The sequence below is a fragment of the Dipodomys merriami genome, unplaced genomic scaffold (genome assembly GCF_024711535.1).
Source record: "Dipodomys merriami isolate MVZ:Mamm:240054 unplaced genomic scaffold, mDipMer1.0.p SCAF_31, whole genome shotgun sequence".
Taxonomy (NCBI): Eukaryota; Metazoa; Chordata; class Mammalia; order Rodentia; family Heteromyidae; genus Dipodomys; species Dipodomys merriami.
Genome location: NW_027204604.1, coordinates 11,948,685 through 11,974,944, shown reverse-complemented (window position 1 = coordinate 11,974,944; position 26,260 = coordinate 11,948,685). Strand labels below are relative to the sequence as shown.

At 43.8% G+C, this 26,260-nt stretch overlaps 3 protein-coding genes across 3 annotated transcripts; all 3 read left to right on the top strand.

Annotated features, from left to right (window-relative positions):
* Window positions 1-4,118: 4,118 nt before the first annotated feature.
* On the top strand, window positions 4,119-11,834 carry Lax1 (lymphocyte transmembrane adaptor 1). Its single transcript, XM_070041767.1, has 6 exons — window positions 4,119-4,399; window positions 4,689-4,858; window positions 6,942-7,051; window positions 7,687-7,797; window positions 8,290-8,369; window positions 9,461-11,834. Exons 2-6 carry the CDS (start codon window positions 4,776-4,778, stop codon window positions 10,325-10,327), a joined length of 1,251 nt encoding a protein of 416 aa, XP_069897868.1. The 5' UTR covers window positions 4,119-4,399; window positions 4,689-4,775; the 3' UTR covers window positions 10,328-11,834.
* A 2,116-nt stretch (window positions 11,835-13,950) lies between these two features.
* Zbed6 (zinc finger BED-type containing 6) lies at window positions 13,951-20,923 on the top strand. The gene is made up of 3 exons (XM_070041765.1): window positions 13,951-14,091; window positions 14,666-19,998; window positions 20,909-20,923. Exon 2 carries the CDS (start codon window positions 15,797-15,799, stop codon window positions 18,731-18,733), a length of 2,937 nt encoding a protein of 978 aa, XP_069897866.1. The 5' UTR covers window positions 13,951-14,091; window positions 14,666-15,796; the 3' UTR covers window positions 18,734-19,998; window positions 20,909-20,923.
* LOC138841157 (uncharacterized) lies at window positions 20,007-20,920 on the top strand. The gene has a single exon (XM_070041768.1). It carries the CDS (start codon window positions 20,445-20,447, stop codon window positions 20,538-20,540), a length of 96 nt encoding a protein of 31 aa, XP_069897869.1. The 5' UTR covers window positions 20,007-20,444; the 3' UTR covers window positions 20,541-20,920.
* Window positions 20,924-26,260: the final 5,337 nt, after the last annotated feature.

Sequence of the window (26,260 nt, the reverse complement as noted above, 5' to 3'; positions counted from 1 at the left end):
AATAAATAAATAAAATTTTTTAATTCAAAGAAGAAAGTAACAAGACCCACAACACAGAAATGGGCAACATAAAGTTATAAAATAAAATATAACATTTTTTTTGTGGCCAGTCCTGGGGCTTGAACTCAGGGCCTGGGCACTGTCCCTGAGCTTCTTTTGCCCAAGGCTAGCACTCTACCCCTTGAGCCACAGCACCACTTCTGGCTTTTTCTATTTATGTGATACTGAGGAATTGAACCCAGGACTTCATGAATGCGAGGCAAGCACTCTACCACTGAGCCACCTTCCCAGCCCCAAAATGTAACTTTGCTGGAATTTAACGAAAGAAAACCAAATGGCTACTAAAGGAATTTGTGCAAAGGCTCAAAATACAAAAGAACCATCAGCGGCATGTGTGTGGAAGCCAGCCAGCAGGACTGGCTCTTGTGCCTGCCCACTGTGGCAGCCCCACCTGCTCATGAACCAATCCAGTGCCTGCTGTCCACACTGGCACACTTCCCATAAACAGGTGGGGCTTTTGGGTTAGTTCGTTGGGGCTTTTTTTTTTTTTTTCAGGATCTTAATTAACAGTATAGCTCTGACTAGCCTCCAACTGGCAGTCCTCCTGACTCAGCCTCCTAGATGCTGGGATTACAGGCACACACCACCATGCCAAGGCTTAGATATTTGTTTAAAGAAGAAAGGAACAGAGAAGACAGCAAGGAAGCAGGGGGAGGGGAGTGAGAGTGGGAGAAGAGAGGCTGAAAGAGGCAGCCTAGCAAACATCCGTGAGACTGGTGTCCTAATAACAACATAGCAGCTTCCATTCAGTGAGCTCACCGTACATGAAGCCTTACACCAAGCACTCTTCATTATCAGTCCAGTGAATTTTCACAACAGCATTCCATAAGGAACTGTTATCGCTGTCCTTTTACATCAAAGGCAACACCTCCAAAGAACAGATAACTGCAAATCTGTAAGGTACAGCTTGGAACGTGAACCCAGGTAGATGCTGTGAAATACAGAGCTTTGGCTTCCTTGGGGAGTTTCTGAAGTTTCTCCCTGAAGTTTCCCCACACCCCACCTCACACACCCCATTAAAGGACGTTGCTCACCTATGTATAGAATCTGGGTCTATAAACCTATCTCAATACCGTATCATCACATGTCATCTTCGACCCCAAGAATGATTAAATGGTCCAAGCTGGGATGTAGCTCAGGACGTGTACAAAGCCCTAGGTTTTCAGGGATGAAGGAGTTGTTTTGTCAAAATGCGTTATAACAACAATGACATATTTATGACCTTAAATCTTTAAAACAAAATTTAAAAAATCAGTCCAGACGCCAGTGGCTCACACCTGCAATTCTAGCTATTCAAGAGGCTGAGAATCATGATTCAAAGTCAGCCTGGACAGGAAAGTCCATGAGACTCTTATCTCCAATTAGCCACAAGTAGAACTGTGGCTCAAGTAGTAGAGCACTAGCCTTGAGCACAAGAGCCCAGACAGTGCCCAGGCCCTGACTTCAAGCTTCAGGACCAGCACAAAAAAATAACAAAGGTTCAGAAGGAGCCGGGGCAAACAGGTGTAGAACTTGTGGCCATTTCACAGGTAGAGTGAGTGGGTGTCCTCTCCTGTCCTGTGTGTCTGATTTATTGGCTGGACTGGGTTTGTACCATGGAGGGAAGGATGGAAGAGTGGACATTGCCTGTACTCAGAGCAGGGGACTCCTCTCGGAGGTGAGTTGGATGAGGAGAGGCAGCAGACAGTGGGAACACAGGAGGGGAGAGATGGTTGGCATGGGAGGGGGTAGGCACTCAAGAGGAGTGAGCCTCTGCAGTGGTCACTTACAGAAGGGAGCACCGGGGCTGGGCTCAGGGCTTCATGTTCTCCCTTAGATTTCTCACTCAGGCTGGTACCCTACCACTTGAGACACACTTCCACTTTTGGCTTTTTGCTGGTAAATTGGAGATAAGAGCCTCTTGAGTTTGTCTGCCCAGATGACCTTGAACTGCAATCCTCAGATCCCAGCTTCCTGAACAGCTAGAATGATAGGCATGAGCCCTGGCCGCTGCTAAAGCAGCTGTTTTTAAGTAGCAGTCCATTCAGAAGTTTGTTTCTCCCTACTCTTCCCTCCCAGCTCCTTCCAGGTTCCTAGCTCACATACCATTCCTATGAGTGCAGTGGCAAGGGTGGGGCGAGGGTGCAGCTCAGTGGTGGACACTTGCCTGGCATGCCCAGGCCCCGGGCTCCATCCCCAGCACCACAAAAACACTTGGAATCCAGTGACGCAAACACCAGCCCCAACCTCCCGTCATCGGCACAAGGCACTCATTAGTTTTCACTCTGACCTCATCCAATGGAGATGCAGACAAGAGAGACCCTCCTTCCAGGCCTGGAAACAGCCACCACCAATAGTCTGCATTTCCTGCTGGGTCAAGCTCTGGGGAGAGCCACAGGACCAATTTGCAAATCTCTTTGGTCCTGGAAGAGCTTGGCCACATTCAGGGAAAGGCTGGGCTTGGGGACCGAGGATCGAAAATGTCCACTTGGAAGAGATGGGAGAAAGGCCCAAGAGATAGGGCCTTGTGTCATCCCTTCATCTATCTGCCTGTGAAAAGTGCAGTCCGAGAGGAGAGGCTGTGTGTGTGTGTGTGTGTGTGTGTGTGTGTGTGTGCGCGCGCGCGCGCGCGCGTGCGTGCACATGTGTGTGTGCGTGCGCGTGTGTGCATGTGTAACCACTTGAGCCACACCACCACTGCTAGTTTTTTGCTTGTTAATTAGAGAAAATAGTTCTACAAACTTTCCTGCCTGGGCTGGCTTCAAACCTTGATCCTCAGACCTCGGCCTCCTGAGTAGCTAGGATAACAAATTATCCCCATCAAAGTCACTTGGAAAGGGCCCATGTTAAAAGCCCGTAACAGAGCCGACACTAGTGGCTCACTTTGTAATCCTAGCTACTCAGGATTTGAGTATAATATATGAGGATCAGCCGGGCGCCAGTGTCTCATGCCTGTAATCCTAGCTACTCAAGAGGCTGAGATTTGAGGATCACAATTTAAAGCCAGCCTGGGCAGGAAAGTCCGTGAAATTCTTTATCTCCAATAAAACACCAGAAAACTGGAAGTAGCGCTGTAGCTCAAGTGATAAGCGTTAGCCTTGAGCTAAAGAGCTGCGGGACAGCACTAAGGCCCAGAGTTCAAACCCCATGACCGACAAAAAAAAGATCTGAGGATCATGGTTCAAAGCCATCCAGGGCAAGAAAGTTTATGAGACTCTCATCTCCAATTAATCAACAAAAAGCTGGAAGGGAAGGTGTAGCTCAAAGGGTAGAGTGCCAGTTTTGAGCAAAAGAGCCAAATAAGAATTCAAGGCCCCAAGTTCAAGCAGCAGTACTGGCACAACAAGGAAAAAAGGCCAGGCATAGTGGTACCTGCCTATAATCCCACCTACTCAGGAGATGGAGAATCATGGAGGACCTTGGTCCAGGGCCAGACAAAGAGCATGAGACACTATCTAAAAACAAACTCCAGGGCTGGGAGCATAGTAAGTGCAAGGCTCTGGATCTAGTCCCAGAACCACTATAGGCTCACGCCTGTAATCCTAGCTACTCAGGAGGCAGAGATCTGAGGATCACGGTTCAAAGCCAGCCTGGGCCGGAAAGTCTGTGAGACTCTTATCTCCAAGTAACCCAGAAAACCGGAAGTGGTAGAACATTTGCCTTGAGCTGAAGAGCTCAAGGACAGTGCCCAGGCCCAGAGTTCAAGACCCACAACCGACAAAAAAAAATTAAAGTGTATCCCTTCTGTGCCCCTCTGTACCCAGAGAGATCTGCAATTTTCTCTCAAAAGCACCTTCTCATGCTTATTTAGACAAAACAAACAAACAAAAAACCACTTTGGCCCTGGAGAGTAAATGAATACTTCTCTAAATGTCCGGGGAACCTGGGGTGAGGAACTGACTCCACCCCCACCCACATCCACACACCCCATTTTGATCACACGCACTGACCACAGCACCTGTGAACCCCCCAAAGGCAGATGGCACACAGGTTCTTTCTGTCTGACAGTCAGGCTGCGTTTCCTGTGCCCCAGGCTTCCTTAGCACCTTGGTGCAGTTGCTTCCTGTCCCCGACTCTATGTTTCCATTCTGCCAGAGTGGTTTGCTGTTTTCACTGTGCTCTGAAGGTTGAAGGCAGAAGTTTCTCACGAGCCTCCTGGCAGCTTCTCTGAGAGGGCCCCTCCTGTTTCCATCAGAGGCAGAGACTAGAGATTCTCCCCAAGCCGCCTCACGTTGGAGCCCCAGTGCCCGGATGAGAGCTCACCGCCTGCAGTGGGCACTGCACCTCCCATGCTAGAGCCAAACCTAGGGGGCTCTATGTCCACCGGAATCAGCTTGATGTTTCAGGAAGAAGACACAAGGTAGGGGGTTTCAAAGACAGAAAGTTCTAGAAAGAATGCTTAGAAGCTCTAGAAAGATGGACCCAGCGGATTTGTGCTCTTGCTTGCTTTGCTTGGCTTGGTTTGGTTTGGGTTTTGTTAGGGCCTTTGATGACTATTTAGGAGGAATGACTTTTGTGAGTGAAAAGCGGTGGCTGGGCAGGAAGACACGGAGCCCGGGAAGTTTTCTGTCATTCCTGGATTATATACTTTTCAACAAAAAGAAAGGGTTTCGGGCAAAACACAAACCGGTTTGCCTTTTCTCTTCAAGCAACACAGCACGAGCCGAGGAAAGGTGCCTCTCAGTGGTCATGATTTTGAAAAGGCGTAGGAGCTGACGTCTCAGAGCTTCTGTGCCATGGCAGCCTCCCCCACCTCTGCGGCTACAAGGAGGACCTCAGAGCCCAGCACGACCCCGGTGACCCTCGGCAGCCTGGAAGGGTGAGTGCTTCGGGGTGAACTCTACTTCCCTGATTTACACAGAACACCCTGGTTCAGTCCATAGAGCTGCTAACCCAACGGTACCGCAGCTCCATACATCCAGGCTCAGGTCTGGTAGGCCCACCAAACTCTAGGCATTTGAAAGGAGATGTTGAGGAAGTTTTGGATTTCTCTCCTTTCAGATGTTTTGATTTTCTCTGTCTCCAGCCTTTGCTAAAGCAGATCCTCTTTGCCCCCCCACATAGAAACAAAAGGCCCAATTTCCCAAGGAAATGTGTTTTTAGATCCTAAAACCTTGCCACTAAGGGAAGGTGTGCTCGGAAATGTAATAAAGATACGTCTTAAGGACATAAAAATCTCACAGGAATAATCGCAATACAAAGAATCACAAATACAAATTCACCGCTACGGTTTTCAACTTCATACAAACAAAAGCAAAAGGTCCCTTGGGAGTTGGAGCTTCACAAACACTGGCAGGTATATATTTCATGCTGAAATCAAAATAAAACATAAAGGATGCTGCAAGCAGGTGGCTTACACCTGTCATCCTAGGATTACATCTCAGGAGGCTGAGGCGTGAAGATCGAAGTTCAAAGCCAGCCCTAGCAGGAAAGTCCGTGAGACTCTTTTTTTTTTTTTTTTTTTTTTGTCGGTCGTGGGGCTTGAACTCTGGGCCTGGGCGCTGTCCCTCAGCTCTTCAGCTCAAGGCGAGCGCTCTACCACTTGAGCTACAGCGCCACTTCCGGTTTTCTGGTGGTTTATTGGAGATAGGAGTCTCATGGTCTCTCCTGCCCGGGCTGGCTTTGAACCGCGATCCTCAGATCTCAGCCTCCTGAGTAGCTAGGATTACAGGCGTGAGCCACCAGCGCCCGGCTTCCGTGAGACTCTTATCTCCAGTTAATCACCAGAAAACCAGCAGTGGAGCTGTGGCTCAAAGTGGTAGTTGGCAGGCGAAGCTAAGGGGAAGCACAAGGCCCCGAGTTCCATCCCAAATACTGAGTTCAAGCCCCAGTACTGGCACAACTAACCAGTCAATCCATCAATCAATCAATGTGACTAGGTGTGTGGAAGTTGCTTATGTGCTGGTTGTTTGGAAGTACATGAAAAAAAAGTGGTCAGGAATGGTGTCATGATGGTGTTTTTTGTTTCTGTTTTTTTTTTACAATGCCAGTAGATGATGAGAAATTCCAGAGAAGCTATCACAGTTTAGTTTTGCTTGGAGACGTCTGTCAGGCAGCCTAGGAGACTTGTCCACTAGAAAGTAAGCCTAGGCCTCAGGAGGGTCCAGGCCTGGTTTCTAATATATAGAGGTCACAGGGCAGAGAGAGAGATTCCTGCCCTTATTTCCAGTTATAATGGGCACCACTGCCCCGGGTTGTAATCATCTGCATGCATTTCAACACCAAGCAGAGCAGTAACTCCAGCCCGGGCCAGGGAATTGCAAGGTAGCCCAGCACTTGCTTTGGTTAAATTCTATGTGAACTGTTGAGTGTTGCTTGGAGACCAGCTGGGGTTACTCAAGCTCACGCAAGCTGGACTTTGTCACAGAGCCACACCCTGATTGGGAGTTGCGTAATCCTCTCCTCCCAGCAAGCCAGGAAGCTGAAAGGAGGGGATGCAGGGCCAGATGGCTTGGGCTTGGCAAGTTTGGGAGTGTAGTGTGGTAGAAGAGAAAGAGAAAGAGCTCCTAACCCAGAGCGACCTCGACTCACATCCCATCTCCACCCCTTCCTGCCTGTACCATCATGGACATGGAACTTCTCCCTTCTGAGTCGTGGCCTCCTGGGCCACAAAGTGAGCTAGGATCATTGTGAAGTTGAAATAAGTTCTACATGCAAACCCCCAACACGTGGTAGACATTCAAAAGGAATAGCTCCCTTCACCCATGTGCAAATACTATTGTCCATGCAGTAATTATTATTCAGACACATCTACCCTCTTTTCTACTGTTTGGTCCACTCCACATTGGCTTTCTTCATGGAGTGCCCGTTCCAAATCCTTGGGCTCAATGAAATGTTTTCTCCTACTCCATCCCCTACCATCCTATAGCCATCTGGGATGTGACACTGGCTTTTCCTCCTAGAGATAAAGATCAGAGCAGCAGCATCTTCTCTGGCTTTTCAGGACTCCTGGCTCTCCTCCTGGTCATCACAGCTTTCTGCATCCTGTGGAACAGGAACAAGTGGAAGAAACGTGAGTCACTTGTCTGTCCCTGGTTGAGATGGAGTAATGCGCTGGGGAGTCTTCTGCTCTGACTCCTTACGCGATACACTAATCCTGAACTGCAGCAGCACTAGGAAGTCAGGGCCCTGGTGCCCCTGGACCCAGCTTCCTTTTCCTGCTTCTGTTCACTGAGTCTCCTGTTTCACTAGCTCAAATGGAAATTCTTCTAGTTCAAGTCTGAAAAACAGATTGTGTGTGTGTGTGTGTGTGTGTGTGTGTGTGTGTGTGTGTGTGTGTGTGTGTGTGTGTGTGTGTGTGTGTGTGTGTGTGTGTGTGTGTGTGTGTGTGTACTGGTCCTGAGGTTTTGAACTCAGGGCCTGGACCCTGTCCCTGAGCTTTTTTGCTCAAAGCTAGTGCTCTACTATTTGAGCTGCACTTTGGAGATAGGAGTTTCATGGACTTTCCTGCCTGGACTGGCTTTGAACTGTAATCCTCAGGTCTGAGCCTCCCAAGTAGCTAGGATGACAAGCATGAGCCATGGACACCTGGCTGAAAATAGATTTTTTTATGATGCATGGGGAATATGTCCAAGGCCCATCTGGCCCAACTAGTCTCCACATTCAGTGTCCTGGTCTCTGTCATGACCCTGTCTGACTGCTTTTCAGGGCAATCTCCTTACCTCCAAGTGACTGACCTACCCTCGCTGGCTCTGCCTCGACCCAGACAGCGAGCCAAGAATGTGTATGACCTCTTGCCTCGGCAGCAAGATGATCTAGGTAAGCTTCTCCTTTGGAACCACCGATTTCTAATGTTTAGAACTTCTGCTCCCAGAATGCACCTCTCACCACTCAGAAGCACGGTTAAGCTTCCAGATGGTTCTGCTTAGCTGATAGTGGCAAGGAGAAAGGACTAAATAAGACTATAGGCTATTCCTCCAGTGTGGGGCTGGAGAGTTCTAAAAGGTAACAGAGGGTCATTTGGATTTAGGGTTTGGTTTTATTTGACACTGAGATAACAGAGGAAAGCCAGGTATGTCTAGGACTGGGATGATGACCTGGCATTACAGGCAAGGGGTGGAGAAGTCTTTAGCAGAAGGTGCGTAGGAAGCTTCCAGATCTCAAAGCACATCACACCTGTAGCCTGAGTATCTCATCATCAAGTACTAGTCTGGAAGTAGCAGGGACTGTGCAAACCCAGGTCTCCCACCATGCAGGAATTGTTGAGGCTGAAGCTCTCTGAAGACTGGCCAGCTATCTCTGTCATTCCAGGGAGACATCAGTTAAGGAGTAGCCAGGTGTTCAGTACCGAAAGCCTCCTTTCCAGAAATGCTGACAGCCCTGAGCATACGGTAAGACACCAGGGAAAAAGAGAAGCCCTGGAGCAAATGACAGGGCCCCTGGCTGGAGAGCTGGGAGGAATGAATTTGAGGCCACAGATCTGGTTTCACAGCAGATAAACCATGTGTTCTGTGGCCCACACCCTGTAGTTCCTATTAATAAATTGGACCTCCCTATTGCCCAAAGAGAAATATTTAAGAATTTAATTTAGATTTTTAAATGTTACAGGCTGGGAATGTGGCTTAGTGGTAGAGTGCTCACCTAGCATGCATGAAGCCCTGCCTGGGTTCCATTCCTCAGAACCACAGAAACTGAAAAGGCCAGAAGTGGTGCTGTGGCTCAGGTGGTACAGTGCTAGCCTGGAGCAAAAGAAGCTCAGGGACAGCGCTCAGACCCTGAGTTCAAGCCCCAGGACTGGCAAAAAAAAAAAAAAAAAAAGACAGGAAACAGAAGCACAGAGATATGGGGTAAAGTGCTCAGGGTGGGAGGCTGGGTAGGCAGGCCCACTCTGAATCAAAACCTCTACCTTTTCTTTCTTTTTTTAAAAAAAATTTTGGTACCAGACCTGGACTCAAACTCAGTATTTGACTTTTGCTTTCACTCATTGGCTGGAGCTCTATGACCCGAGCTATGCCTCTATCTCAAGTGTCTACCCTTTGCCTGCGTGTTCCATTGCTTCTCTGTGAGGCAGAGTTCACCAGGCCTCCTCATGCTCTCACTTGGCTTTTCCACTCAAGGCTGACTCTCTACCACTCAAGCCAGGCCTCCACTTCCAGCTTTTTGCTGGTTAATCAGATATAGGAATCTCACAGATTTGTCTGCTTGGGCTGCTGTTAAATTTGGATCCTCCCATCTCAGCCTCCTGAGTACAGTTAGTTCGGATTATTAGCACGAGTCTGCAGTAGCTAGCCTGTAACTGCTTTTCTTAATCACCACCCACTTTCGTTCACATCCTTGCACCCGACCTGGCCTCTAGAGCCTCGTAGTGTAGAGCTCTGCTCTAAGGAGGAGAACAAATGAAAGAATCCAGGGGCCAGGCAGGAAAGGACAGGCCTTGTCTCTACTGCTTCACCATCCAGTCACTTTCTCTCCTTCCTGACAGCTCTCCCAAGCAGATGAGGCCCTCCAGCTGGACAGAGCCCATATCCAGGCTGTGGGGTACACAGTGGGAATCTATGACAATGCCACAGTGCCCCAGATGTGTGGGCACCCTGCTCCTTCCACATACTACATCAACATCACAGCGTCCAGGGATAGCTCGAGCATTTCTTCAGAGGAGTCCAATGACTATGTCAATGTCACCACTGCAGAATCGGCTGCTGAGACTCTAACTTCAACCAACAGCCTGCCTGAAAATCTGTTTGTTCTTCCTAGTACCCAGGAGTTGGAGGTTACTGAGGAAAGACATGCAGGCCACGGGGACACCAGTGACTGCCCTTGTTTTGGGGCTCCAAGAACTGAAGACAGTGACCCACTCAACAGTGAGGAAGATTCCTCTCAGACATCAGATGACTATGTCAACGTGACAGGCTTAGATCTTGAAGACATCCAGGAGATACTGCCATGGGTGGCTTTTCAGTGCTGTGGAGATTATGAAAATGTCCCACCAGCAAATCCCAATGGAAGCCAGCAGCAGGCTTTGGAAGAGGTGGCCTGTGCACTCACAGACCACAGAAAGGACCACACAACAGGTCCAGGGACCCACAGCCAACTTGCCATGAGGAAATCCCTGTCTCCAGGGTATTATATAGCCTTTCAGCCTCCCACAAAGAGTGGGAACAGTCAGGTGACATGTGGGAAAAAGATGTCAGATGTAATCTCTCACGACTACGAGAATGTACTAGCTACAGACTCAGAATGCGGGAACCGGGAGCATGAAGGAACGCTCGGGTACCAAGCTGGAAAGCCACATGGGGTGGCATACTCTGCTGGCTCCTCAGCCACTGCAAAGCTTAATGAAAGCCCTTGAGCACTCTGGTGAACCAGTGGCTTCATGGCTTGGGTCAAAAAGAGGCTTAGACAGCTGGGAATGTGGCTTGGTGATAGTGCTTTGCCTAGCATGCATGAAGCCCTGAGTTCAATTGCTCAGTACTACATACACAGAAGAAGCCACAAGTGGTACTGGGGCTCAAGGGGTAGAGTCCTAGTCTTGAGCAAAAGAAGCTCAGAGACAGTGCCCAGGCCCTGAGTTCAAGCCCCAGGACTGGTTAAAAAAGAAAGAAAGAAAAGGAAAAAGGAAAGAAGGGGCTTAGAGAAGTAGGAAGCAAACAGGCCATCCCAAAGCAAAGATTCGGGACACCCACAACGAAGTTCTTTCCAAGCTGGGGCCCCTTGATCTCTCAGCTCAGCTGGAGGAAGTTTGTTGCAATTGCCTTTCTTGACTGTTCAGAAAGAGAGAACCAAATAATAATTAGGGTGCACTGGATGTATGACATATCCAAAGTAATCATATTCATGGGTACCAGCAAGCTAAAAGCATGTCTATCTGTGCCAGTCAAAGGGAAAAAATGTTCAAGTGTGATTGCAATTTCTATCTTGCTACATGCTAATTTACAACAATGCTACTTTCAAGGGATTGTGATTTCTAAATGGTTTCTGTTTGGGGTTTTGAGTTTTGTTTTGTTTAAAACTGAAGTAGAGATATCAGTCACACAGAATTTTTTAAAGGTGGATAGAATACAATGTAAAAAATGTGGCTAGAGCCAGGCCTCAAGTAGCTCATGCCTGTCATCCTAGCTGCTCAGGAGGCTGAGATCTGAGGATCATGGTTCAAAGCCAGTCAGGGCAGGAAAGTCCAGGAGACTCTTGACTCCAATTAACCATCAGAAAACCAGAAGTGATGCTGTGGCTCAAGTGGTAGAGTGCTAGCCTTGAGCTGAAGAGCTGAGGGACTGCTCCCAGGCCCAGAGTTCAAGCCCCATGACCACCACCACCAACAAGTGTGGATAGATTACAATATAAGAAAAAAAGTGGATAGATTGCATTGTAAAGACTGAAGACTGAAAAGGAGATGCCCAGGTTAACTGCAAGGAGAGAGCATTCCAGAAGGAATTGCAAGTACAACAGTTTAGAGGCAAAAAGGGTTTCCATGTGTTTGAGGACCAGAAAGGAGGCCACTGTGGCTGCTGTGTGGGGAATGATGGATACTCATGGTGAGAGGAAGATGAGATGGCGACCAGGTTAAGCAGTATTTTTTTTTTTTTTGGCACGGGTCTTGGGACTTGAACTCAGGGCCTGGGTGCTGTTCCAGGCTCAAGGCTAGCACTCTACCACTTGAGCCACAGAGTTACTTCCAGCTTTTTCTAGTGGCTAATTGGAAGTAAGAGTCTCACGGACTTTGTAGCCAGTGCTGGCTTCCAACCTCAGTCCTCAGATCTCAGTCTCCTGAGTAGCTACGATTATAGACATGATCCACCAGCACCTAACTCAAGCAGTATTCTATAGGCCACAATAAAGATATCCTGATTAGCATTTAATTCTAACTGCATTAATAAGCCATTTAAGGTTTTTGTTGTTGTTGTTGTTGTTGGGGCTTGAACTCAGGACCTAGGCACTATCTCTTAGCTTTTTAGCTCAAAGCTAGTACTCTATCACTTGAGTCACAGCTTCACTTCTGGCTTTTTTCCACCTTCCAGTTTTAACATCTTGGATCAATAGCCTGTTGGAATTTGGCAGTCCCCACATACCAGATCCATAACGTCAGAGTATATTTTACAATGATAATTTACATTTGATAAAATAAGGTTTTGTTACCAAAAACTTAAGGCAGCTAAGTTTGTATCTTGCGGGGGGGGGGCGGAATTTAGGCAAGAATACAGTGAAGGTGAGGATAGGAAAATTTATTAGAATGGAAATATGACAAAGCAAGAGAACAGGAGGCATCGGTATGCCACAGGAAGACAACTCTCCAGCCCATCTCAGCCATTTTGTGTTATCTTCCCAGTTATTCCCAGAGATTGGCCTTGGGTTAAATAGGAAGAAGTGGGGTTTTTGTACATCACTTTTTTTTTTTTTTTGTCGGTTGTGGGGCTTGAACTCTGCGACTGGGCGCTGTCCCTCAGCTCTTCAGCTCAAGGCGAGCGCTCTACCACTTGAGCTACAGCGCCACTTCCAGAAGTGGGGTTTTTGAAGATTGATGGGCCTCCTTACAGTTCCCTACAGGGTCTGGGTGCCAAATCTTCAGTCCTTCTTACTTGCTTATTCATTTGTAACCTCAATCCCTCAGGCAAATTTTTGGCTTTTTATCCTGTCATCTGCAAGCTGTATAGGCCTCAGTTCTCTGACTACCTACTTTCTACTAACTCCAATAATTTTACCTACCAACTATATAAAGTACTACTTCGGGCCAGCTTGGAAAGCTCTAGGCTATAAAATCCCCAAGCTGTTTGGAAAGCAATCATGAAAAATCCTTAGGTGTGGCACAGTCAGAAACTGGTTACCAGGAACCTGCTTGTTAGGTCCAGTTGTCATGGTGATCAGAGTATTGTCGTGTAAGCCAGGATGCTGCTGGAATTCTGAGGTTGTGGCTTCTCACTTCCAAAGAAGGTAAAAACCTACTTGTGAGGAGACCCCCTCGGATTGATAGATGCTCAGTCACTGGCTAGGGTAAGGAAAACAAGAGGAAATGAAAGGTGCCTGGACATTCTTCCCTCTTTGTTATTATCAAGCATATCTTTTCTCAGCAGAAACCTATTCTGTATGTAAGTTAGGTCTAATGTTGCCTCCTAGGAAAGTTCTGTTCTGTTAGTCCAGGATTATTTTAGGCTCGTAATACAGCAGTGTAATATATTTAAATGTATTTTAGCTTAGGAAGTTAAGAAAGTATATATACTGAGACTAAGAATAATGAAATTATTTCCTAAGAATGAGGTTAGGGCAGATTTTAAATTTCTAATCTCAATAGATCTCTGTATTATTTATTTTTAAAAGGTAAAAAAAAAAAAATGGGCTGGGGTATGGCTTAAGAGGTAGCGTGCCGGCCTAGTAAACATAAGGCTGTAAGTTCAAAATCCCATTACTGCAACAACAATAATAATAATCCTTTTCTCCTTAAAAAAAAAAAAAAAAGGTTTAGACACTCACACAGGAAAATCCAGGATATTAACCCTGAAACTCACAGGCACTGCTCATCTTTTTCCCTTTTCTGCCCCTCCTCGGAAATTTTTCAACAAGCCTGACTTTCCTAACGCACAAATTGGATTTAAGAAATAAAATGCCTAAAAGCTCCACGACTTGGAATAAAAACAAATGCACCAAATAGTTCAATACTGCGGGGGGCGGGGAGTAGTTTGTTAGATTTCCACACGCTCTGGGGATGTAATCGTTAAGGCCACTCTGGTGACCGGCGCGGTCTGATAGGTTCTGACAGCTCTTCCTGGCCCTCCTCCCCGGCCTTAAAAACGTCATCGGAAGGGACCCCGCGCATGCGGCCTGGCGCCGCCCCGCTCGCTCCCGTGACTCCGCGCCCGGGCAGCCATTTTAGCCTCGTCGCACAGACAAAACTACACTGTCCAGAATCCCTTGCGCATCGCGTCGCGCTGGCACTTTTCGTGGCGGGGGCCTTAGACCTCAACCTGTAGCCGGGCGCCATCTTTGACGCTGGCAGTCCGGGATCTCTGCTGGCTGTGGCTGGCGTGAGGACGGCGGGCAGCCGCGGCTGAGAAAGAAGAGAGACGTGGCAGCAGGCGGGAATCGGAGATAGTGTCCTCGGTTCGGTAAAGTTTCTGTTCTCTGGTAACTAGACCCGTTTTTTGCTTCCCGGCTGGCTTGGGAGGTGGGAAGGGGGCCAGGCGAGTGACCGTGGCCGCCTCCGGCCCCCGGGTCTCGGCCTAGCCCGGGAAGTCAGGGCAGGCGGGCGGGGTGGGGTGGGGGGTCCTGGGGCCCCCGCTGCAGCGACCTCTGTCCCCTTGCCGGCCGCGGCCTCCTCCGGGGCGGCCGGGGCCCCGACTCCCGCCCCCACCCGTTCCCTCCATTCCCCCTCCCCGCCGTCCTCCCCGCCCCCACCCCCGCGGCGCCCGCGCCTCCCCAGCCACCTCCTCCCCTCCCCCCACATCCGGCGCTCGCCCGGCCGGGAGCCCCAGAAAGCCGCCTCTTCCTGGACCCCCGATAGGGGAGCTGGCGCTGTGCGGCCGGCTCTCGGGCAGCAGATCCACCTAGTGCCTGGGTCCACTGACCTGCCGGTGTCCCAAGGTCCCTCCACCCAGCAGCTTCTCCGCCACTTCCCTTATAAAGTTACCGAATTCCTGAGTCCTCCACCCATTCCCCACCCTAATCACACACCCCTTCTCCCCCTCCCCCCCAACCCCAGCCCCAGCCTCGGAGTGGAGAGCTACGGGGGACACTTGGTTCTCCTTGTAGGATTGGAGAGACGGTAATGAAGAACACCCCCCTAAACTCTCAGATTGGTGCGGATTCCTATGGGGAAGGCCCTTATTGTTGACATCTTCCAGACTTTGGTTCTGGACCTTGAGAAAGGAGGCTGTGGAACTAGTAATAGAGATGCTTTTTAGGGTAAATGTGTGTAGGTATTGGGGAGAAGGGAGGGAGCAGTGAAAAAAGACATGGAGGTGGGTTGAAGCTTCTATTTCAGTTTTTGCTGTTCATCTAATGGTCAATTTGTGAGTTACCTTATTTACAGGTTTTGTTTACAGGTTTTAAAGCTTGCTTCAGTCTTAGAAAAAAGTATTAACTCGGGATAAAAATGAATTTTTTAATGCAGCTTGTGACCTTGTAAAATTTTTAACTCCAAAGAATTTTTGTTCAGCCACTTATATTTTTTAAAATTGTATTACTGTAGTCAGAACTCAAAGGGTTCAACTAGCAGTTATGTTAATGACCAGTATGTGGAGTCTGATTTAGCTTTCCAGAATTGACTTTTTGAGTTGTATTGGCAAATCATTGTCCTAAATGATGAATGTTGAATGATGCACTATGTTTTTGTTTAAATGAAATTTCCTGAAAATAATTAATTTCAGAATTAAGGGAAAATCGATATTGCTATCAGGAGGAGTCATAAAAATAATGTATTTTAAGAACTGAAGGCATTTCAAACAGATAAGAGTTGTTGATAAAGCAGAACATGAACCTGAGATTTGGAAGACCTGGCTTTTCTAGCTGCCACTAACCAACTCTATGACCGTGGGAAAGTGGGCCTCGGTTCTTCTTTCTATAACATGAGAGCACTGGACTGCTTAAATTCAGAACTCAGAAAGCTAGAAGGGATCTTAAAGCCCTCTAAGAAAGAGCTTAGGGATGTTCTCCATTGCTGCTATTTTTCCTCCAAAAATAACCTGCCTTGGAAATCATTGGTCCCAAGGGAATTTGACTTTCCCTAGAAATTGGAGAAAAGGTAATGCAAGTAGAGAGGAACAACAGTATTTCTGCATGAATAGTAAAGCCACCATCAGATTCTGGTTTGAATTTTGGAGCCATAAAGAGAATGAGTATATGCACTCTAAGTGTACCAGTTTCTTCACTCTCTCCTGGTAGAAGATACAGCTCTTTTAGTGATGCTGGGGTTCTGGGATGTGTTTCCATTAATTCTAATACTGATGAAGAAGATGTGGTAGAGGAAAATATGGTGGCAGGAGTGGATAAAGAGGCAAAATTGCCTGCTAAAAAGAAAAGAAAGAAGGGTTCTCGAATTAAAGGAAAAAGACGTCGGAAAAAATTGGTCCTTGCCAAAAAATTTAATAAGGATTTGGGATCTGGGAAGCCTGGTGCCGAAACCCCTACTTTGACAGCTTCTAGTGCCCCTGAGCCAGATGAAGAAAGTCTTTTTGAGAGCAATATAGAAAAGCAGATCTACCTACCTAGTACCAGAGCCAAGACCTCTATTGTGTGGCATTTCTTTCATGTGGACCCCCAGTACACTTGGCGGGCTATTTGTAACCTCTGTGAAAAAAGTGTCAGCCGGGGTAAGCCTGGCAGCCATCTTGGTACTTCTACTCTTCAACGACATCTGCAGGCAAGACATTCACCTCACTGGACCAGGGCCAACAAATTTGGAGTCACTAGTGGGGAGGAGGACTTTACATTGGATATGTCTTTGTCTCCCTCTTCTCCTGGAAGCAATGGAAGCTTTGAATATATTCCTACTGAGTCATTAGATGATAATAGAATGGGTAAGAAACGTGATAAATCCACGTCTGATGCCCTAAGGGCAGAAAGAGGGAGATTTCTCATTAAAAGTAACATTGTCAAGCATGCCTTAATTCCTGGAACCAGAGCCAAGACATCTGCAGTTTGGAATTTTTTTTACACTGATCCTCAGCATATCTCAAGAGCTGTGTGCAATATATGTAAAAGAAGCGTGAGCCGGGGTAGACCAGGTTCCCACTTAGGAACTTCAACACTTCAACGACACCTGCAGGCCACACATCCCATCCACTGGGCTGTTGCCAACAAAGACAATGGTGCTATTGGAAATGGATTAGATGACACTGAGAGTGAGAGCAATGAGCTCTTGAATGACACTTTGAATGGAGAAAAGTCTACAGGCAGCCAAGATTTAATAGCTGAGGACCTCAGTGACTCTGAATCAGATGAACCTCCTGCTTTAGATGTTGAAAATAGATCTGAGAGTCCTATTCCTGTTGTAGAGCAAGATAATCTGATGCATACAGAAGAAAGGGAGACAACATGTGAAAATTCAACCTCAAGTCAAATAAGTCAGGCAATTATTCAAATGATTGTGGAGGATATGCATCCTTACAACTACTTTTCAACTCCAGCTTTTCAAAGGTTCCTACAGATTGTGGCTCCAGACTACAGGTTGCCCTCAGAGACTTATTTTTTCACTAAAGCTGTGCCTCAGTTATATGACACTGTCAGAGAAAAAATTTTCTTAACCTTGGAGAATGTTCAAAGTCAAAAGATCCATCTCACCGTTGACATATGGACCCATGACCCATCTACTGACTATTTTATTGTCACTGTACACTGGGTCTCTTTAGAAGCTTCATCTAATCCCAGTAACAGTGGCATCCCTGATTTTAGAAAGTGGGCAGTGCTCTGTGTCACAGGTTTGGCCAAAGACTGTCTGGTAACCAACATTTTACAAGAACTAAATGACCAGATTGGTCTGTGGCTTTCTCCTAATTTTCTTATCCCTAACTTCATTGTTTCTGACAATTCTTCTAATGTGGTACATGCAATCAAAGATGGTGGTTTTACTCATGTGCCATGCTTCCTGCATTGTTTAAATATAGTCATTCAGGACTTTTTCTGTGAGCACAAAAGCATTGAGAATATGTTAGTGGCTGCTAGGAAAACTTGTCATCATTTTAGTCATTCTGTCAAGGCCCGTCAGATACTGCAAGAGTTTCAAAATGATCAGCAGCTTCCATGGAAGAATTTGAAGCAGGATGAAACTGGTCACTGGATTTCCACTTTTTATATGTTAAGATGGCTCTTGGAGCATTGCTACTCAGTTCATCACAGTCTTGGTAGAGCTAGTGGAGTTGTTCTCACTTCCCTTCAGTGGACTCTAATGACATATGTTTGTGATATTCTTAAGCCATTTGAAGAGGCTGCCCAGAAAGTGAGTGTAAAGACCACAGGATTGAATCAGGTGTTGCCCCTAATCCACCATCTACTCCTCTCTCTGCAGAAACTCAGAGAAGATTTTCAAGTCAGAGGTATTACTCAGGCCCTCAGTCTGGTGGACAGTTTATCTTTGAAACTGGAAACAGATACCCTACTTAGTACCATGCTCAAATCCAAGCCCTGTATCTTGGCTACTTTGTTAGATCCTTGTTTTAAAAACAGTTTTGAAGACTTTTTTCCTCAAGGTGCTGATTTTGAAACATACAAACAGATTCTTGCAGAAGAGGTTTGCAGTTATATGGAATCTTCACCAGAGGCATGCCAAATTGCAACTTCAGAAGCATCTGGTCCATTAGTTACAGTAGGAGCTGATTCATTTACCTCATCTTTAAAAGAAGGCACCTCCAGTTCAGGTTCCATGGATAGCTCAGCTGCAGACAGTGTTACCATTGGAAGCAAAGGCTTCATGTTCCCTTCTGCTAAAGCAGTAGTGGATGAGTACTTCAAAGAGAAGTATTCAGAGCTCTCAGGAGGTGATGACCCTTTGGTTTACTGGCAGAGGAAGGTGAGCATATGGCCGGCTTTGGCCCAAGTTGCCATTCAATATCTAAGTTGCCCTATGTGTAGTTGGCAATCTGAATGTATGTTTACTACAAATAGCCACTTTCATCCAAAGCAGATCATGAGTATGGACTTTGACAATATAGAACAGCTAATATTTCTGAAAATGAACTTGAAAAATGTTAGCTATGATTACTCTACATTGATTCTGAGCTGCTATCCAGAGAATAAGGTTGCTCAAAGCAATGAAAAAGAAATAGTACATTAATTTCTTTTTCCTTTCTCTATTTAAAATGAGCAATTTTTACTATATTACTATATCCTTTATTACTATAGTTCCAATGTATAGGTATACTAATTATTTAAAAATACAGCTGGACATGGTGACACATGTCTATAGTCCCAGCTGCTTGGGAAGCATAGACAGGAGGATTACTTGAGCCCATGAATTCGAGACCAGCCTGGGCAACATAGCGATACCCCATTAAAAGTAAAATAAAAAAACACAAAACCTGGGGAAGCCTGAAAATTCCTCAGAGACAGTATAGTGTTGAGCAAATGAAGGTTAACTTTAAATTTTTTTCAGTTATAACTCAATGTAGGTAAAACTCACAAACGTTCATATCAGTTGAAAGAAAAATATTTTTTATTAAAAAATATAGTGCAGCATTGAAAGGCTTTGTTTCTGGCTTGGTATAGATTGAATTAGTTTGAAATAAAACCACCCCAACCTGGGAAGGTTGATTACTAGAATCAGTGAATTGAAACCCTCCTAAGCTGCTGTTCCTCCCCTTCCTCATTTTACTAGCTCTTTGAAAACCATGATGTTTACTTACAAATTTGCAAGAAGAAACCCATGAAATTGTTTTATATTTGGAAATTTCGAATTACCTCCTCATACTGGTCAGCTTTATAATACCAAATTGCTGGGTGTGATAGAATTACCCTTTGTATTTAGGATTAGGTTTGTATAAAAAGGAAATAAGAAAAAAATTAGGAAAAAAATTTAGTCTTTGAATTGCCTTTTCCAACCTTTATAATATAGAATAACAAAGATAGCGTAGGTGCTCTTTGTATAGTTTTATGGCTAATAATGCAATAAAACATTTGTACAACTGAAAAAGATTCAGTGAGATTTGAAATGTAAGCCCTATGAGCATACTTTGACAAACCCAGTATGAACTCCCAAAGGTTTAGTTTAGGTGTCTTTTAAAAAGCATATTTGGTTCATAATACTATATTCTTAGCTAACACTGTATTCTTAACTAAAAATAAGCAGTCAGTATTTTAATTGTGAAAAGAATGAGCTGATTTCAGTAACCCTCAAAAGTTCCCTGCCGCTCTGAAAGTTCTATCTCTGTGATTTGAGTGGGAGGCCAGAAAATGATGACTTTTAGTAAAGGTCTCTTCAAAGTTTCAGACTGCATAACTAATGGAAGGTCCCAATTTTTCCTGTTTTTCATTTTAGATTTGGGGATATTCCCTGCCCAAAAATTTCCTGGAAAATTGACTAGTATTAAGTGTGAGTAAAAGGTGTCCACTTTTTTTTTTTTTAAGTTTTGATTTTAGTTTTGTCTTGGATAGTATTTGACAAGATTTAGCCTAGAAATTATGTAGTATTTATTACATAAGAATCAAAATTACTTTGTTACTGGGCTGGTTTCAGAATTTGGAAACGTAATTTCTGTGTATCAAAATACCTTTTTAAAAATTTTTTTTATTCTTAAATGGTAATTGTACCATTGTGAAGTGAAATTTCAACCACAGAGTTTATCCTTTTATCAACTGAGTAAATGGCTAATTGCCAAGTCTTTAGCTATAGCCATCTGTAGTAAAGAATTTGGATCTAGACCTCATAAACAAGCCTTTGCAGGGCCAGTATTGAATGTCATACCAGTGATACTGGTGCTGAAAGAAAAGCGGAAAAGGGCCCCACTGATAGGAAAAACCTTCCTTTAGATCCACAGTGTCTACTCAGAATGGCTATAATGCTGCTGTGCCTTCAGTTGACTGCACCACTCTGTAGTTACTCTGTAACTATATGTTTATATCTGTTTTGGTTAAAGACTCCATGATGATGGTGATGGTGATGGTGATAGTATATCCATCCATGTCATGCACATTGATAGTTGTGGGGGATTTCCCTTTATTTTGTGGGCTGGGCAAAATTTATGTCACATTAACTATGGTACTTTGGTATAAGACTAAATTCACTATTTTTATAATGAATCCAAATCCAAAGGCTTTTAGAATATATTTTAAAAGAGGGAACTTAACCCAGATGTTTTATTTCTACACATTTGTGTGTATATGTGTGCGTGTGTACAAGCCAATTAGTGTATATGTATTTTATATACATAAAAGCTTTATATTTTTACATATAGTATGCTTCTATTATACAGATAATAAAGATGGGGGAAGGTTTCTGTTTTTTTCTTAATAGGTGAAGAAATCTTGAAGACCAGAAATTGGATCTTATTGAATTTTGGTGTTTTTTGTTTTTGTTTTTGTTTTTTCTCTTTTTTCCTTTTCTTTTTCTTTTTGTATTTTTTTCTTTTCAAATTATATTGTTCGACTATGGAAGATGGATTTTTTTCTTATTCTTTGAATCTCAAGTTCATCTTTAAGTGAACTTTTTTTTTTTTTTTTTGAGGAGATAACTAATGCTAGCTGTCTCCAGTCTGACAAAGGTTATTCGAATGGACTTCATCTTCCAGTAGTTGGGAGATGTTTTAAAACACATCCTGTGTTTCAATTGTGGCTGAGAGGTGTCCTTGGCAATGTGAGGAGGAAAATTCTTTCTGCCTCATTATTATTAATTCATGGATTGAGTGTTGGTTCGACCTACAGGCGTAATAGATTGGAACTCAGTGAAGACACAGATGTTCCTGTTGAGAGCAACCAGCTAATGTAAGTGGGGAAGTGGGCTTTTCTCATTAAAGGAGTAAAGATTTTTTTATAATGTAAGGTATAATTTTCTTGAACTAGTAAGAAATTTAAAATTTAAAAGACATTTTTTTTCCTCTGCTTGTTCACAAGTTTTTAGAAAAAGCTTGGGGATAGAAATATGATTTCCTTTTTTTTCTGAGTAGTAGTACATAGCTATTGTAAAAAAGGTTATTTATTTATTTTTTTTTTAAAGAAAGGGGCTGGGAAGGTGGCTCAGTGGTAGAGCGCTTGCCTTGCATGCATGAGGCCCTGGGTTTGATTTCTCAGTACCACATAAGCATAAAAAGCTGGAAGTGGTGGTGTGGCTCAAGTGGTAGAGCACTTGCCTTGAGCTGAAGAGCTGAGGGATAGTGCCCAGGCCCTGAGTTCAGGCCCCACAAACAACAACAAAAAAAACATACGTACATACATATATATGTATGTATATATGTGTGTGTATTACACATCCAAGATGAAATTCTGTAATTCAGTTTCCTTGAGAAAAATACACCGTTCCTTGTTCATGCACGTAGCTCTGCTTCATCTTTTTAGTGCCCATGTAATGTTCCATTGTATTAATATGCCATAATTTTATGTATCCTTTGTTAATAAACATTTTGGGTTTTTGCTATTACAAACAAAAATAGAACATATCCAATAACAGCTTTGTGCACATATCCATATGAACTTACTACCTTTTAGGATCAGTTCTTGAGTGCATATTTATAGAATTACTGTATGTTACTCTAAAGAGGTTGTAACAACCTCTAAAGAGGTTGAACAACTAATGAGGCCGCTTCAGTTAGCAAAAGCTGTCAATTGTAGTAGTACTACTCTCTCTGGTCATGTTGTAGATAAAGCTTTTGCTGTATAAATGTTACCCTTTTTCTTTTTTTAAATCACTTTTGTTGTTAGGGTTTTTAACCAATGTCATAGGAAAGGACATTTTTACTCTGAATTTATGAAAAATACCATGATTCACTCTCCCCTCAGTATGTGTGTTTTTCTATTGAAAATGCTAAGCATTATGATTAATCTGACATCACCATCATCATGCAAGCACAGGAGATGTCATATAAGGCTTGTCCTTGTGCAAGCATATTTATGATTTCATATTCCCCCAGAACCTTTACATAGTAAAAGATTTTTTTTCATATGCTGGCCATTTTTGTTGGTTAATTTTATTTATTTTTATTTTTATTTTTTGGGGGGGGTCCGGTTGTGGGGCCTGAACTCTGGGCCTGGGCGTTGTCTCTCAGCTCTTCAGCTCAAGGCTAGTGCTCTACTACTTGAGCCACAGCACCACTTCGAGCTTTTTTCTTTTTTCTTTTGCTTATGTGGTGCTGAGGAATCGAACCCAGGGCCTCATGCATGCAAGGCAAGAGCTCTATACCACTGAGCCACCTTCCCAGCCCCTGTTGGTTAATTTTAAATGTCACTTTCTTTTTTTTTTCTTTGTGGGCTAAGCTTTTATTCTGCTACCATTCTCATTCCTTTCTTGCCTTTGATTTCAAGAATCTTCACCACTATACATGCAATGTTTAATTTATAACTGTCCTGAGCAATGTAGTAGTCACTAGCCAAGTTTAAAATTAAAATTACCTCGGAATCATCTAAATCTCACTTTCATAAGTAACATCAACTCACTTGAGTTGTTGATCTATGTGCTTATTCATTTGCAAACATTTAAACAATATTTATAGTCAGGTAGAGCAAAACTCCTCTATTTTTTTTTGGGGGGGGGGGTAGAGTCCGGTCATGGGACCTGAACTCTGGGCCTGGGCGCTGTCCCTCAGCTCTTCACCTCAAGGCTAGCGCTCTACCACTTGAGCCACACCACCACTTATGGCTTTTTTCCTTTTGCTTATGTGGTGCTGAGGAATCGAACCCAGAGCCTCATGCATGCAAGGCAAGTGCTCTACCACTGAGCCACCTTCCGAGCCCCAACTCCTCTATTTTTTATACTATTACATATATTTTTATTTCACTTTCCAGTCTAATCTTACATTATTTAAATAAGATAAATCAATATCTTTATCTTGTTTTTCCAGCCAGTTTCATTTAGCACAATTTTTATGTCCCATCAAATACATGATAAATTCTTCTATTTTCAAAAGTACATTTTTCTCAAACATTTATTTTTCTAGAACATTTTATAGTATCAAATTCCATTAAGGAATTCATTGGGATTTTGACTTGAATTGCATTCATTTTGTACACTATTGGTTGAAAAGAAGTAGCTTCGTTAATTATACTCCAGCTATCCAAATTTCAGGTCTTCTGTGACTTTGTGGTTTCATAGTTTTTCAGTTTTGTTTTTAATGTGGCTCTTGCATACTTCATTTTCTTCTTCATATTCTGTAGTTTTATTGTGAATGGATTCTGCATCACTACCCAAGTGATGTAGAGCTTACTGTTTTTTTGTATTTCTGCCTTAAAGTACTTTTTAGTTGGTTCTTAGATTTGCATTTGGCAAATATGTTATTATTTTTTCTGTTTAGTATTTATGCTTTCCCCCCCTTACTGCATATACTTAGGAAACCTTGAGGATAGGAGTGGAATGATAGATAGTAAAACGGTGTTCCTTTGTTACATTGTTTTTGTTTTTGGGGGGGGGGGTCCGGTCATGGGGCCTGAACTCTGGGCCTGGGCGCTGTCCCTCAGCTCTTCAGCTCAAGGCTAGCGCTCTACCACTTGAGCCACAGCACCACTTCTGGCTTTTTTCTTTTTGCTTATATGGTGCTGAGGAATCGAACCCAGGGCCTCATGCATGCAAGGCAAGCGCTCTATCACTGAGCCACCTTCCCAGCCCGTTACATTATATTTGTTATATGCTGGTGGTTTAAGTTCTTTGAAATTCACCAAGGGGTTTTGTGTTTGTATTTTACTTGGAGTGGATGTTGCATTTTACCTTATTTCTTTTTAGACATCCTACCTACTTTGTTACTTTGTCTTGGAAACATCCCTGTTCTTTGGGCAGTTTTATGGGGGGCGGGGTTGTTGAGTTAGGGTTTCTGTGTAATCCTGGCTGGCCTTGAACTAAAGCTCCTCCTGTTTCCACCTCCTGAGTACTAAGATTACAGTCATACTTCACTATACCTGGCAATAATAGATTCTTAAATGGTGGCATATATATGCAATAAAGATTCTTTTTGAGGTTAAAACACATGATTTTCTATACTATAAGATATAGAAATTCATAAGCTCTCAAAATGTATTGTTCTTTAGTACTTCAGCACAAAATACATGCTCTTTAAATTCAAAGAGTTCAGTCTAAGTTTTAGATTTGGATGAAATCAGTGCATAAAACTTATACGATATTTACTCTAGAGCAGTGAGAGAAGTTGTGGATTCCCAGGATGGAGCTGGGAACTCAGGAGATTACCTGCAGAACCTTAGTAGAACCTGTTCTATATCCTGGTGGCTATATCCATTTGTGTGGGTCCTAGCACTGTGCCTTGGCTTCCATTTCCTCTCTTCCCTCTCCTCTCTCCTCCCCTCCTATATCTCCCAATAATGGTTTCTGTTTTGTCAACACAGTGTCTGAAGAGTGACAAAGTACCTAGTTCCCTGGACTTAGAGAAACTCAAACATTCATTTTAAGCATTTTTTTAAATTTAATTTTATTTTATTTGTGAACATACTGTACAGAGGAGTTAAAATTACATGGGCAGGATAATGCGTACATTTCTTACCAAGCATTGCAGCCTCCTCCTTTGGTTTACCCTTCACATCCCTTCCCAGCCTCCCCCCTCCCCCCCTTAAGCATTTTTTTTAATCTCATGATTTTTCATCTTTAACTCAAGGAATATTTTGATATGTTTTGGCTAATTTTTTAATATGTGAAAAAATTCTAGATACTGTTTTTGCTGATTTTGTCTTACAACCTGAGAATGTGCTTGGTGTAGGTCAAACTTTATTCAGATTTGTTAGAGGAAACCAAGAGAATTTGCAATTTCTCTTTTCTGGTATATGTGATTTTACTACATGCATTTAATGTTCTATTTCATGATGCATCAGGATTTACTCTTGTGTGAATCCTTAATTTACCCTTTTTTGTGTGTGCTAGTACTAGTGCTTAAACTCAGGGCCTCATTCTCTCTCAGCTTTTCCACTCTGAGTGGACACTTAACATTTGAGCCACACCTCTATGTTCTTCTTTTCTTGTTTTGGTTGGTTGTGTGGGTGCTGGCTCATGTTCTGAGCTGGAGACTAGTGCTCTACCATTTTGAGCCACAGCTCTACTTCCACTTTTCTGGTAATTAAAGATAACCACTTTTCCTGCTGTGACTGGCTGCTAATGTAGATCTTCAGATCTCAGCCTTTTAAGTCACCTGGGATTATAGGTGTGAACTACCAGTGCTTATAGGATTTTGTCATAATTGTCTGAAGCAGTTGTTTATAAATTATTGGAAAAGCATCATAGTATCAGTGACATAGTTTGTTTTGTTTTTATCTATTTTTACTGAGTTTTCTAAATTCTTTTCCACAAGTTAAAATACTTGCTTGGATGATTTTTTTTCTCCCCAAATCCCAAATTTTTCTCCAAAAATAAGGATTACATAGAAGTTACAGGTTTTGTGTGTGTGTGTTTTTTCCTTTTGGTACCATTACTGGGGCTTGAACTGAGCTTTGGGTGTTTTCCTTTGCTTTTTCATTCAAGGTTGATGCCGTACCAATTGAACCATACTTTTACTTCTGGATTCTGGTGTTTAATTGGAGATAAAGAGTCTCACAGACTTTCCTTCTTGGACTGGCTTTGAGCTGTGATCATCAGATCACAGTAGCTATGATTAGAAGTATAAGCTACTAGCACCCAGCTAATGGTACATTTTTTGAGTCTTCTCTTGTCTAAGAACATCTTCCA

What these genes read in the sequence shown, in the direction of transcription:
- Lax1 (XM_070041767.1), top strand. Translation starts at nt 4,776, where the DNA reads ATGGCAGCCTCCCCCACCTCTGCGGCTACAAGGAGGACCTCAGAGCCC. An exon ending in ACCCTCGGCAGCCTGGAAGG is followed by an intron (nt 4,859 to 6,941) that starts GTGAGTGCTTCG and finishes TTTTCCTCCTAG; the next exon opens with AGATAAAGATCAGAGCAGCA. An exon ending in CAGGAACAAGTGGAAGAAAC is followed by an intron (nt 7,052 to 7,686) that starts GTGAGTCACTTG and finishes ACTGCTTTTCAG; the next exon opens with GGCAATCTCCTTACCTCCAA.
- Zbed6 (XM_070041765.1), top strand. Translation starts at nt 15,797, where the DNA reads ATGAGTATATGCACTCTAAGTGTACCAGTTTCTTCACTCTCTCCTGGT.
- LOC138841157 (XM_070041768.1), top strand. Translation starts at nt 20,445, where the DNA reads ATGGCTATAATGCTGCTGTGCCTTCAGTTGACTGCACCACTCTGTAGT.